A 13304-nucleotide genomic window follows, 5' to 3' on the forward strand; every position below is an offset into this window, starting at 1 on the left:
AGCCGAAACTGAACGTGAGCCGAGACTGAACTGAACCAGTTAACAACCCGGGACTGAACTCGCTGACCCGAACTGAACAGGGACCCGAACATGCTATTAGACCTGACCCGAGCCCAACGAACCCAAGTCACACATCGAACCGAATCTGAACTGAAACAAAATATTGGATTTGAATCGAAGTTTAAACAAAATAAAATCTAAACGGCGATACCTGACCTGAACCGAGAACACACCGACCTGATGTTGACTAGTGTTGACTGTTTAATCAGCCTTGACCCGACAAAACTCAACCAAATCTGAACGAAACCGAACCTGAACCAGAGTCCTCAAATTTAAAATATCGGATCGTAAATCAAACGAATGAAACCTGAATCGAATGGAACCAGATTCTAACCTGAATCAGCTGTGATGCTAGTCTCAAACCGGAGCCAAAGCTGAAACAACCCGAACCTGTGCAAAATCCCGAAATCTGGACTGTCGGAACTAAGCTGACCCGAAACAAGACTCGAAACAACCACCGAAATCGAACCGACTCGGGGTTGGATGACTTCCGCCGTCGCCGTAAATGACGGCGTTGCCGTCGTCTTCTCTTGCGTCTCTCTCTCTCTCGCATTCATTCTCTCTCTCTCTCTCGCTCCTCCGCCACCGCTGAGCACCGCCACCACTGGTGGTGCTGCTGCTGTTGTTGTTTAACAGGGAGAAAAAAAGGGGAGTTTGGTCGGCCGGTCAGTCAATGAGGGGAGGAGGGTAAGAAGATGATGATGTTTGATGTTCTGTTTCTTCTGAAGCTTTTGTGTATGGGTGTTTTGAGTTGCAAACACAAGTTTTAAGGGAAACAGGAATGGTACGGCTGAACATAAGAGAAGGATTAGGGTTAGGTCATTTCTTTTAAAAGGGGTTTTTACAATAAATTGAAATGTGGGCTTGTGCTCCAGGCCCACAAGCCCGTTCTAGCGTTTAAGTGGCCCGTAATTCCTATGAACCTGTTTTCACAATCCGATCGACGTAGAGTGTCGTGTGATAATATTTTAAAGCTTAAAAAATACGCGAAATAATGTCGATGTTCAATACAGTTCGCATTCGCTTGTCAGTCGCGTTAAAAGTGCGTAAAATGTGTAGTTTTCCATTTTTTTTAAAACCGTTTTTCGATCAGATTTCAACTGCGTTTCAAACAAATAGATAAATAAATAAAAAGCGAACATGTAATTTCCTAAAAATATAATTACGAAAATAAGAGGCGTTACACCAGGCACTATAAGTGACGAACCTGGAATCTGGACACTGATACAGCTTCGCCTTTGAGTTCTTGTTTATCTGTTCTTTGTTCTGGTATATTTGCTGCTGTGTTTGTTGTGTTTTTGATTGGTTGATTATGGGTGATAAAGGTGATAGTTCTGGATCTACTCAGACTTTGATTAGTAAGTTGGATATAGGAGATCCATTGTTCTTACATCCCAGTGACTCAAGCTCTTTAACTATAGTTAGTATAAAGTTAAAGGGTACTGAAAATTATAGGGTTTGGTCTAGTGCTATGAAATTAGCGTTAGAAGCTAAAAATAAATTTGGATTTATAGATGGAAAATGTAAAAAGAATACTGAGGATGATGTATTAAGTAGTCAGTGGGATAGATGTAACTCTGTGGTGCTAAGTTGGTTGTTAAATTCTGTTTCAGAAGAGTTGTATTTAGGTCAAGTTTTTTCAAAGTTAGCTTCTGATGTTTGGACTGATTTGAAAGAAACTTATGATAAGGTTGATGGCTCTATAGTTTATGATCTTTATAAACAAATAAATTGTATTACTCAAAGTGGTAGTTCAGTGTCTGAATATTATCATAAACTTAACACTATGTGGAAGCAGTTTGATGTTGTGCTTCAACTGCCCACTTGTTCATGTCAAGCAGCTAAAGATTTTAATGATTTTTCTACTTTGATCAAACTTATGCAATTTCTTATGGGTCTTGATGATGTTTATCATCCTGTAAGAACAAATCTTCTAACTAGAGAGCCATTACCCTCAGTCAAAGTTGCTTTTTCAATTGTATCTAGGGAAGAATCACATAGAAATTCTAGTTCTGGGTCAAAAGCTCAGAGTGTATCATTTGTATCTAGAACAACTCAGTCATTTGAGCAGAAAAAGAAAGAGTTTAAAGGTCCTAATCCCAATCTTAAATGTACTCACTGTAACAAACTGGGTCATACTGTGGATAGGTGTTTTGAATTAATTGGATATCCTTCAGGTTTCAGAAAGAAATCTGGAGGTCAAGGTGGAAAAAAATTTTCTAATAATAGATCAAATGTGTCTTCTGTTCCTTCTGTGTCACCATTTTCTCCAGAGCAGGTTGCTAAACTTTTGAGTCTTGTGAATGAGAAAACAAGTTCTGAATCACAGCCTTCAAATGTTGGAGGTGAGTCTAAATGTAGTTTTAGTTCTTTAAGTGACTTTATGTGTTGTTCTAGTTTGATAAATTTTGGAGTGAATTGCAAGTTTTGTCCTTTATCTTTAGGCCATTTTGCAAGTTTTGTTCTTTATGTTTAAATTTGACGAGTTTTGTCCTTTATGTTTGAAAATCAAGCACGTTTTACCCTTTGGGGCAAAACGTGCTTGATTTTTAAGGACAAAACGTGCTTGATTTTTTAAACATAAAGGACAAAACGTGCTTGATTTTTAAACATAAAGGACAAAACGTGCTTGATTTTTAAGGCTCAAAGGGTAAAACGTGCTTGATTTTTAAACATAAAGGACAAAACTCGTCAAATTTAAACATAAAGGACAAAACTTGCAAAATGACCTAAAGGTAAAGGACAAAACTTGCAATTCATCCTAAATTTTGGTTTTGATTATAATTGGATTTGTGATTCTGGTGCAAACCAGCATATGATCAAATCTGATAAAGATATGTTTGATTGGTTTGATGTGTCTGAATTTGATCTTTCTGTCTCTCATCCAAATGGAACGAAAGCCAAGGTCACTAAAATTGGTAGTATAAAACTTGCTGAAAATGTTGTTTTAACTGATGTGTTTTTTGTTCCATCTTACAGTGTCAATCTTCTATCTGTTTATAAATTAGCTAAAGTGAACAAAATTACTGTTATTTTTAATGAAAATAATTGTTTACTTCAGGATTCGAAATCAGGGAGAATCCTGGTGACTGGTAAACAAGATAATGGGCTGTATTTTGTTACAAAAGGTGGTAATTCTATCAATCTGTGTTTTAATAGTCTTAATAATAGTAATTTGTGGCATAGTAGGCTGGGACATCCTGCTAATCAGGTCTTGTCAATATTAAAAGATGACTTAGGTGTTGTTGATGTTGTCAAACACCCTTGTGAGATTTGTCATAGAGCCAAGCAAGTTAGGGTTCCTTTTCCTTTGAGTGAACATAAAACGAAAAATGTAGGTGATTTAGTTCATTTAGATGTCTGGGGTCCATATAAAGTTACTAGTAGAGATGGTTTTAAATATTTTTTAACTGTTGTGGATGACTACTCTAGGGCTGTTTGGTGTTATTTAATGAAAAATAAAACTGAGGTGTTTGAAAATATTGAAAATTACTATGAATTAGTTTTAACTCAGTTTAAAAAAAGGATTAAAATTTTTAGAAGTGATAATGGTACTGAGTTTATAAATAGTAAAATGGAATATTTTTGTAAGTCAAAAGGTATTTTACATCAAACATCTTGTTCATACACACCACAACAAAATGGTGTTGTTGAACGAAAACACAGGCATCTTTTAAACTTGGCAAGATCCTTGTTATTTCAAAGTTATGTTCCTCTAAGTTTCTGGTCAGATTGTGTCTTGACTGCTGTTTACATTATCAACAGGTTACCATCTTCTGTGCTGCTAGGTAGAAGTCCATATGAGTTAATGTTTGGTTTCAAACCCTCTCTTGAGCATCTTAGGATATTTGGTTGTTTATGCTTTAGCACTGTTCTTAATGATTTAGACAAACTGTCTTTTAATGCTGAAAAATGTGTTTTGATTGGTTATTCAAATGTTAAAAAAGGATACAAGTTATGGAGCTTAGACAATAAAAAAGAATTTTATTCTAGAGATGTTAAATTTTATGAAACTGTATTTCCTTTTAAATCATCTCAGTTAACTGATCAAGATAAAAATTTAAATCAAAGTTTAAATCATTTAAATTTCTTTGATAGTGTTGAAGTGTTAACAACTTGTCCTATAAGTCCCAATGATGAAGAGAGGAGTCATGATTCTCATGAGGTTACTGGTGATGATCAGCAACCTATTCCCTCTACATCTGCCATTCCAACTGTTGAACACCAGCATTCAACAGTTGGAGTAGAAAGTAGTAGTAGTAGTGATGAATATGGTAGGGCAGAGGACACAAGTACCTCAAATGATGAGATCATCCAATCTGAGGGAACTAGTGCTGTTAGAAAGTCTAGTAGAAGAGTTGTTGTGCCAAAACATTTTCAAGATTTTGTATTGAATGCCAAAGTTAAGTATAGTATTGATAAAGTTGTTAACTACTCACATTTGTCTAGTGATAATTTCTGTTTTACTACCTCTTTAAACAAAACTGTTGAGCCTTCCTGCTATGAGGAAGCAGCCAAAGATCCAAGATGGATAGAGGCAATGAACAAAGAAATGGATGCTTTGTTCAGGAATAACACTTGGGTTTTGGCTGATCTTCCTCATGATAGGAAAGCAATTGGGTGTAAATGGGTTTATAGAGTTAAATATAGGGCAAATGGTGAAATAGAGAGGTTTAAAGCTAGGTTAGTTGCAAAGGGATTCAATCAAAGGGAAGGTTTGGACTTTGGAGAAACTTTTTCTCCTGTTGTTAAGATGGTTACTGTTAGAACTATTATTGCTTTGGCTGTCTCTTATGGTTGGTCTTTGTACCAGCTTGATGTTGATAATGCTTTTTTGCATGGAACTATTACAGAAGATGTTTATATGAAATTACCACAAGGTTATTATTCAAAAAATGAGTCTAAGGTATGTAAGCTTGTTAAGTCCTTATATGGGCTTAAACAAGCCCCAAGGAAATGGAATGAGAGGTTAACTGATGTGTTGCTTAAAAATGGCTTTGTTCAAAGCAAATGTGATCACTCTCTATTTGTTATGTCAAAACCTGGTGTTACTGTGTTTTTGCTTGTCTATGTTGATGATATAGTTGTTACAGGGAATTCAGTTGATGAAATTGAAAAAATAAAACATGTTTTGCATGAAACATTTAGAATTAAAGACTTAGGAACTTTAAAATACTTTCTTGGTATTGAAGTATTGTATAATCAGAGTTCTATGTGCCTAAGTCAAAGGAAATATTGTTTGGAACTCTTGAGTGAGTTTGGTTATCTAGGTTGCAAGCCTGTCAGTACACCAGTTGAACAAAAATTTTTAATTACTTCTAAAATTGACAAAAATCAAAAGATGCTTGACAACATAACTGGGTTTCAAAAACTGATAGGTAAACTTATATATCTGTCTTTAACAAGACCAGATATAAGCTACACTGTTCAGTTTTTAAGTCAGTTTATGCATAGTCCAAAAGAGGTTCATTTAAATTTAGCATTAAGGTTGTTAAGATATCTTAAGAAAAGTCCTGGTAAAGGATTGGTCTTTAAGAAAAGTGCCAATCTAGAGTTAATTGGTTTCGCTGATTCAGACTGGGCAAAATGTTTAACTACACGTAAATCTGTTACTGGTTTTTGCATTTTTTTGGGAGACTGCCTTGTTTCTTGGAAAAGCAAGAAACAAAGCACTGTTTCTCGGTCTACTGCAGAAGCTGAATATCGTGCTATGTGCTCTGCTACTTGTGAATTAATGTGGTTAAAAAACTTATTGTCTGAGCTGAATGTTATCTGTTCTTTACCTATGGTATTACATTGTGATAGTGAAGCTGCTATGTCAATAGCAGCTAACCCTGTGTTTCATGAGAGAACCAAGCATTTTGAGCTTGATTTACATTTTTTGCGTGAAAAGGTTGCAAATGGTGTGATTAATCCCATTAAAGTTATTTCTGAAAAACAACTGGCAGATATTTTTACAAAAGGTCTTAGTGTTGTACAACATGAAGACTTTTGTACTAAACTTGGTTTGGCAGATTGGTTTAAACCAATTGAATGAAGGGGGGATGTTAAAAATGTTGTTTTTAAATCTGGTCAACAACTTGTTAATGGTCATTCAATTGGTTTGTGGGTTGATATTTGATGTTGGGCTTATATGCTTAACTGGGCTAATTATTTGTTAAGTTGTTGGGTTTGTTACAGGCCTGGTTGTTGTTGGAAATATCTAGAGGGGCTTATGTGTAACATGGAGGGTTTCTGTTGCTGATCTGTTGAAGCTTTAGGGGCTGGAATGAAACATTACTTGTTTCACGCTATTTGAGGCTTTGATCATTATTATTGATTAGTTTTTGTTGAAAACTCTCTCTCTTTCGTTGTGATTCTCTGCTAGGGTTTGGTCCATTGTGGTTCAGAGATTGTATATGAATAATCTCTCAACTGTATCTGAGAGATTATTCTGTTGTTCTTGTATTTCCTTCTATTGTAGATGATCATCAGTTGATGATCATCATTGTACTTGTTGTATTGTTTGATCTTACAGTTTGTAAGATCTTCTGGGTATTTTGGGGGGCAAATATTTTGGGTTGGATAAATAAGATTTTGTCACCTGTTTTTGTCGCTATTTCTTCTGTTGTTGTGTTTGCGACATGCTTTGTCGTTTGGCTTCTTTCTAAATGACATGATGTAACCATCATTCAAGTGATAACCCAATGTTGTTTGGATAAGACATGCCGTTTACAATGACCAGGACCAAGTCAAACGACAGGAGGATCTCGTTTGACTTTGGTAAACTCTCACATAATCAAACATAGAACAACGTTTAACGTTTATACAAACACCGAAACAAATACAACAAAACTGATTACAAGCTACAGATATAAATGCATCTATATTTTTATCATCGTTCTTCCAACACAAAGACACATACATGGTCTAGTGACTTACAAATGTTAAGAATTGCGGCACCCCTATTTGTTCATAATGTATTGTTGTGTATTTTCCATATAGACACTTTAAGTGCATACTGTAAGAGAACTAATATCCCAATGTTTATAAGTGTGACACCCCAAAAATCGACATGTTACTATGGTTGGATTTATTAATCACACATGGTGGAAGAATTTAACTTACAAAAAGAAAAATCATAACTGAACTTTATACCCTCTGAATTTAAATTTAATTATAACCCACTGTCTTAGTGTGTCATCTGTCATTGTTATATTTTCAGAGATCCGTTGTCACGACTCACCTAAATTCAACCTAAAACACATACTAAAACATATCAGCTTTCGCTTGTGAGTCTATAACTTGTAAAACACACTTATTGTTTTAAAAACCAAATTTAATCTTTCATACCACTTTATCAAATGTTTAGTTTAAATAACTACACCCACCATAAATCTCACAATGTAATCATATCACACGTACACATTCACACCACACCACACATCACACTTACTACTCCACCCACGCTTTGCAGACACTTCATCACACATTGTTAAGCATACGGTTTATTAAGTATGACCTTTTACTTCAGAACACCAATGTTAGCTGCACACTGGTAATTGTTTAATTTGGCTTGACAACTATCAAAATGATACATACACTATTGCCATCATCGTGGACTTTACACAGAGACACACACATACACATACACATACATAGTTTATACGATTATTCACACTCAGGCGACAATGTACCAACACTTGGGTCAACTTGTATTTAGAAGCCTTTTAAACACCCCCCCCCCACCCACCCCCCACACACACACACCCGCGGGCACACACACTTTAAGCTTAAAAACATCACAAAATTTACCCCTCTGTTAATCACAATCACATTGCACACACACCTAGAAACCAACTTACATAGATATGGCGTAAATGAAGTTATAATGGAACCACCACCTTAACATACTTATTAGTATTGTTCGTAATGGAACCAACTTACATGATGAAATAAGGTATTGTTCGTATAATCGAACCCCCACCTTAACATACTTATAGTCATGAAATAAAACACATCCAAGGTAACAAACTCACTTTAAAATATGAGGCTATACGGTGTGGGGCTCGGACTGGCCCGGCGCCGACCCAAACACCATTCCCCCCGTCGCCGTATTCGTCGCCCTCTCGACAATTGAGACCGGCACTACAAGACAAAATTTTGAACGTTGCAAATAACTCCTATTATCTTCCTTCAAATCAAAATCCCAAACGAACCCTAGAACTTTAAACAACAAAATTCCACAGTTCGGAGCATGGATCATCGAAACTATGTTGGGGGTTTTGATTCCCATGTATTAACAAAAGGAGGAGACGTATTATTGCTTACCGGTGACCACGTATGACGTGACTCGGTGATTCCGGCGAAACAAACACCGACGAGAGAAACAAATTCCGGCGAAGATACGGAGGTCCGGCGAGGATTTTTATGAAAAACAAAGCTTTGTGAAACGATGCTTTAAGGGGTGTAAAAATGTTTATGAGATTAGTTAAGAGTCCATTCTATAACCAATGTTAAAAAAGTAGATAAAATTAAAAAAAAATAAGTTGGTGGGCGTAGGCTTATCCTCCATTTCCATTGTTTCATCCTCGGATGGGCATCATCCAAGGACTATGACGTAGCGCCTACGTGAAGGGTCATCCTCCAAGGATGAGTCTCTCCCATACCGCATAGCCTGATAAAAATGCACTTCCTCGGATGGGCATCCTCCAAGGACTATGACGTAGCGTCTACGTAAAGGGTCATCCTCCAAGGATGAGTCTCTCCCATACCGCATAGCCTGATAAAAATGCACTTCCAAAATTGCCCCGTATCCAACCAATACAACTTCCTAGTAAACTCGTTAAACACATATTAAGTGTATAAACTCAAGAGTCAAAACACCTAGAATAAACTAATATACATTATACATTATTAGACACCAATAATAAAACATTTAAACCAACATTTATATCTTAATGATAGCTTTATACCATTTAGTTGTGATACATAATATTAGGATACCACTATACGAGAGTAATGAACAAAACATGACAAATCAATAGTTTGAACAGAAATAAATGGCCCAAAATATAATACTATTAGCCCAAAAATCAGTTGGCCCAAAAAAGTCAAAATATAATTCTCATTCAAAACAGGACACACAATGTATTCATGACACTACAGATTTATTGGCACTCATAAAGTACAAACACTAAAGCCTACATTTATAACCATAATACAAACATCACATGCATCCAAGATCTTAACCAACACGAGGGTCAATTACCTGTCCCATAAACAAAACGACCCCCGTCAAATCTTCCCTAATCACAAACAAAAACGGGTGATCTGCCACAAAATCCACCTTGTCGTTGCTCATTATTGATCTGAGCATCACTACGGCTGCAGATGCTGCTGCAGCTTCGGTACCTTCTTCGTTCACCTCCACAAAAGATTTATGGTGAATGCTCGAAACATACAGACTTTGACCAACCGACGAGTCAACCATCTCGGTCAAACCATCCCCACCGTGGAAAGGCAATACAAGCCCTAATTCTTTCAATGCGTCAGAAGCTTCAAACCCAAATGAGATCTTGAATTTTGGTAACAAAAACTGTCCGACTTCTACTTTTTGGCGTGGAATGTGACGGTCAAAAAAATCAGATGTGGAACCGATTTTCTGTAGTAAAGACGGAAGGCCGTTTTTTGCATCTGGGAGGTAAAAGTACATTGTGAACTGGCGGTTATCTTGTCCTTGCAAGCAGGGAAGACCCAGTACTTTAAAATCATTATATTCGCTCACGAATTGTTTTTTCTTGCTGGTCATGAAAGGAACTTGAACTTTGTTGCCATCAAGGAGGTGGAAATCAGATTCTTTTGTCTTTGACTGGTCAAACTTCTCACTCCATGCTCCCTTGAAGTAGACTGCATTTGCAAAGACGAGCCTAGTGGAACTGTTAACTGCACCCGCAGGGAGGACTTGTTTGATAAGGCCATTTGTTTGCTTTTCGGCCCATGAATTCACTTCAGTTGTTACCTCAGCCGCCTTTAGTAATCAATAAATAATATGTTAGCAATACCAAAAAGAAACTTTTATACCTTTGATAAAGACCGGTTATGAGAACCAGAAACCATTACAAATAAATATATTCATCCAAATTTAACTCTATTAAAGTATAGGTTAGAGGAATAAAGCCGAATTCGACTAAAATTTGTAGTTTGTTGCAAGCGAATATTAGGTAGGAAAAGTAGTAATTAATCCTGAAAAATTGTTAGTTATGTCTAGAAAAATAGTCGATGCATGATGCAACTTCACCATATGCTACAAAATTGCTGGTAAGCCAGATAATTTCTATAAACTTAACAACGAATTATTAATATTCTATCACCAAGGACTTACAGAGGCACTTGTGTTGTATAACTATATTATATATCATTGTTAAAACAACAGGTATAAGTGTTCTTACTAAGGGTGAGCAAAAAACTAACCAAAATAATCAAACCAAATAATTAAATAACTGATGGTTCGATTAAACATGTTTTCTGATAAGTGATTATAAGGGTTCGGTTATGGTTAAAATTCATGGTAAACCGAATTAACCAAACCGAACCCTACAACATATGATTCTAGAAGACATAAAATCATGGATGTCTTTAACACTAGGCTAAAAGCCTAAAACAGATCAAGAAAGAGCAAAAATCACCAGTTCCTTAATGCAATGGATACTTATATTCTTTGGAGTTAGAGACGGTCTGGAATATGGCATTCGAAAGCTTTAACATCATCATCATCATACTCAGTAAATCCCACCAATAGCAAAGCTAAGGTAGGGTCTGAGGAGGGTAAGATGTAGACAACCTTATCTCTACCCCGTAGGAATAGAGAGGCTGCTTCCAGTGAGACCTCCCGCTCGATGGTAGTTTTGTATCAAGCCTTGGACATAAGGCACATAACACTAGGCAATTAAGACAAAGGTCAATTAGTGCATGTACTCCCTTGTCTTTCGGCTATCAACGCCACCACATGATGCATGATTAACCATCCCCTCTCTTAACATTATTTTCACAAAATTAGTAAAATAATGTTAAAATTAGTGCACTTTCACTTTTGCCCCAAGAGCACCCACACATATATACATTATATGCGCATACCGCATTCGAAAGCTTTAACAGAAAAATATAATTCAAACATTATTGTTAATGTCAATTTTGTGGAAAGCCTAAATTAAGTTAATAATGATGATCCTCAGTTTAATAAGAAACACACCAACTTAAGAATAAGAATTTAAAGTAAAGCAATGATTAGAATATTATTAGTTGAACTGATCACAAATCGAAGAAAACACAATTATCTGTAATTGAAGAAAGTGAGCATTCACAAACCAAAGAGGGGCTTTTAGCCTATTCAACCATACTTTCAATTAACCACCATTTCAAAAACCAATTTAACCGAAAACAATCGGTTATTAACCTTTGATAACCCAAGTGTTCAGTTACGGTTTGGTTCGGTTAAACCGGCCCATATTCACCCCTAGTTCTCACAGGTCTTACTTAAAACTGTAGAAAAATGCAGAAATCATCAATCCCACATGAACCTAGAAAACATGATCTAAAACTTATCTCATAAAAGTTAGATCAAATTAATATATCCCAAATAAACAAATCAAATCACATAATAAACTATAAAATCAAATTCAAAGCAGTAGATCATGACCATTTATAAAATTATAAGGTTTAGAACAAACCCTGGTCTGGAAATCAACTTGATTCGAAGCCGCTTTGTAAACAGTGTCCACAATCTCTTTAAAAGAAGGTTTAAGATCAAGTGTTTTGTCAACCCAAACTCCGTTTGCAAAACACAACCTAGGTCCACCACTGGGGCTACCATCAGCCAAGATCAAGGACACAAGCTGAGAAGAAAGAGTGTTGAGGTCATCCACACCCTTGGTTTTGAGGAAACCCAGGAGTTGATCCAACGTTTGACCCTTGGAACCGGCGGCTACCAGGCTCAGGACCACGTGGATGGAAAGAGGAGAGAAGACAACGTTGGTGTTGGGGTTTTTGGAGAGGAGGTGGGTTGTGAGTGTGGTGGAGACGTGGGTTTGGTTGCTTATTGATTGTTGCAGGTCCATTGTTGGTTGTATCAGAAAGAGAAGAGAGGATGTTTGTTTGGGGTGTGTGTTGATTTAGGGGTGGGAGGGATAGTTTTAAAGTGGGCGTTTGGGTAACGCTGTTAAGGAAGGAATGAACCGGGACAGCTGGCGGTTTTGACCACGTATCCGCGTATGTGACAAATTAAAATAATATATGTTACTTGTGTGACACTTGTGATATACGGGGCGTTCACAGGTATCACTTACTGCTATGTGCTATCTTTTGGGTAAAGGAAATTGGGTATCCAATCTGGGCGGAAACACGGTCGTTGGGGAGAGTAGGGCTGTAAACGAACCGAACGAACACGAACAAGGCCATGTTCGTGTTCGTTCGTTAAGGATATTAACATGTTCGCGAACTGTTCACGAACGCATACCGAACATAAGTTTGTGTTCGTGTCCGTTCGTTAAGCAAATTCAGTTGTTCACGAACAGTTCGTGAACACTGGTCTTGAACACAAACGAATGAAAGCAAATAAAAACGAATGGAAACGAACATTTAACTTGAAAATAAAACATAAAAACTTTGGTATCCTTAAACATTTGATACAAGTAGTTAAATACAACCATCAAATAATAAATCAAAACACAAGAAGTCTACTACACCATCAAATGATGAATCAGGTTTAATTAACTTAGACATAATTATCCCCAAAAATGTCTTAGAATGTCCAAATTTTGGTTAACTTAGAAAAAAAATATGGTTTCAAGTTTTCAATATGTTTAGATAAAAGCTTTATTATTTATTGTTTTTATTAATATAAACAAACGAACATGAACGAACGTAACCGAACATATATTACCGAACGTTCACGAACGCAATTGAACGAACGAAACCTGTGTTCGTGTTCGTTCGCTAAGCTAACCGAACGAAATTTTTTGTTCGTGTTCGTTCGTTAAGCTAATCGAACGAACATAAACGAACTTCCTGCCGAACGGTTCACGAACTGTTCGCTGAACGTTCGGTTCGTTTACAGCCCTAGGGGAGAGGGTTTCCGGGTTGTTGCTATGGTACCGTTAAATTGGTTGGTAGGAGGAGGGTATCATCGTGAACGCTCCGTATAGTTTTATTTTCATTAAAACTTAAAAGTGTAATGATGCAGGATATATACCGATATTATTTTATAT

General features: G+C 36.6%; 1 protein-coding gene across 1 annotated transcript; it reads right to left on the reverse strand.

Annotated features, from left to right (window-relative positions):
- Nucleotides 1-9138: 9138 nt before the first annotated feature.
- LOC110899629 (serpin-ZX) lies at nt 9139-12263 on the reverse strand. Its single transcript, XM_022146521.1, has 2 exons — nt 11769-12263; nt 9139-10069 (listed from the first exon to the last, which is right to left on the reverse strand). The coding sequence occupies exons 1-2, from the start codon at nt 12153-12155 to the stop codon at nt 9287-9289; spliced, it is 1170 nt and encodes a 389-aa protein (XP_022002213.1). The 5' UTR covers nt 12156-12263; the 3' UTR covers nt 9139-9286.
- Nucleotides 12264-13304: the final 1041 nt, after the last annotated feature.

This window comes from Helianthus annuus, chromosome 5 (genome assembly GCF_002127325.2).
Source record: "Helianthus annuus cultivar XRQ/B chromosome 5, HanXRQr2.0-SUNRISE, whole genome shotgun sequence".
NCBI lineage: Eukaryota > Viridiplantae > Streptophyta > Magnoliopsida > Asterales > Asteraceae > Helianthus > Helianthus annuus.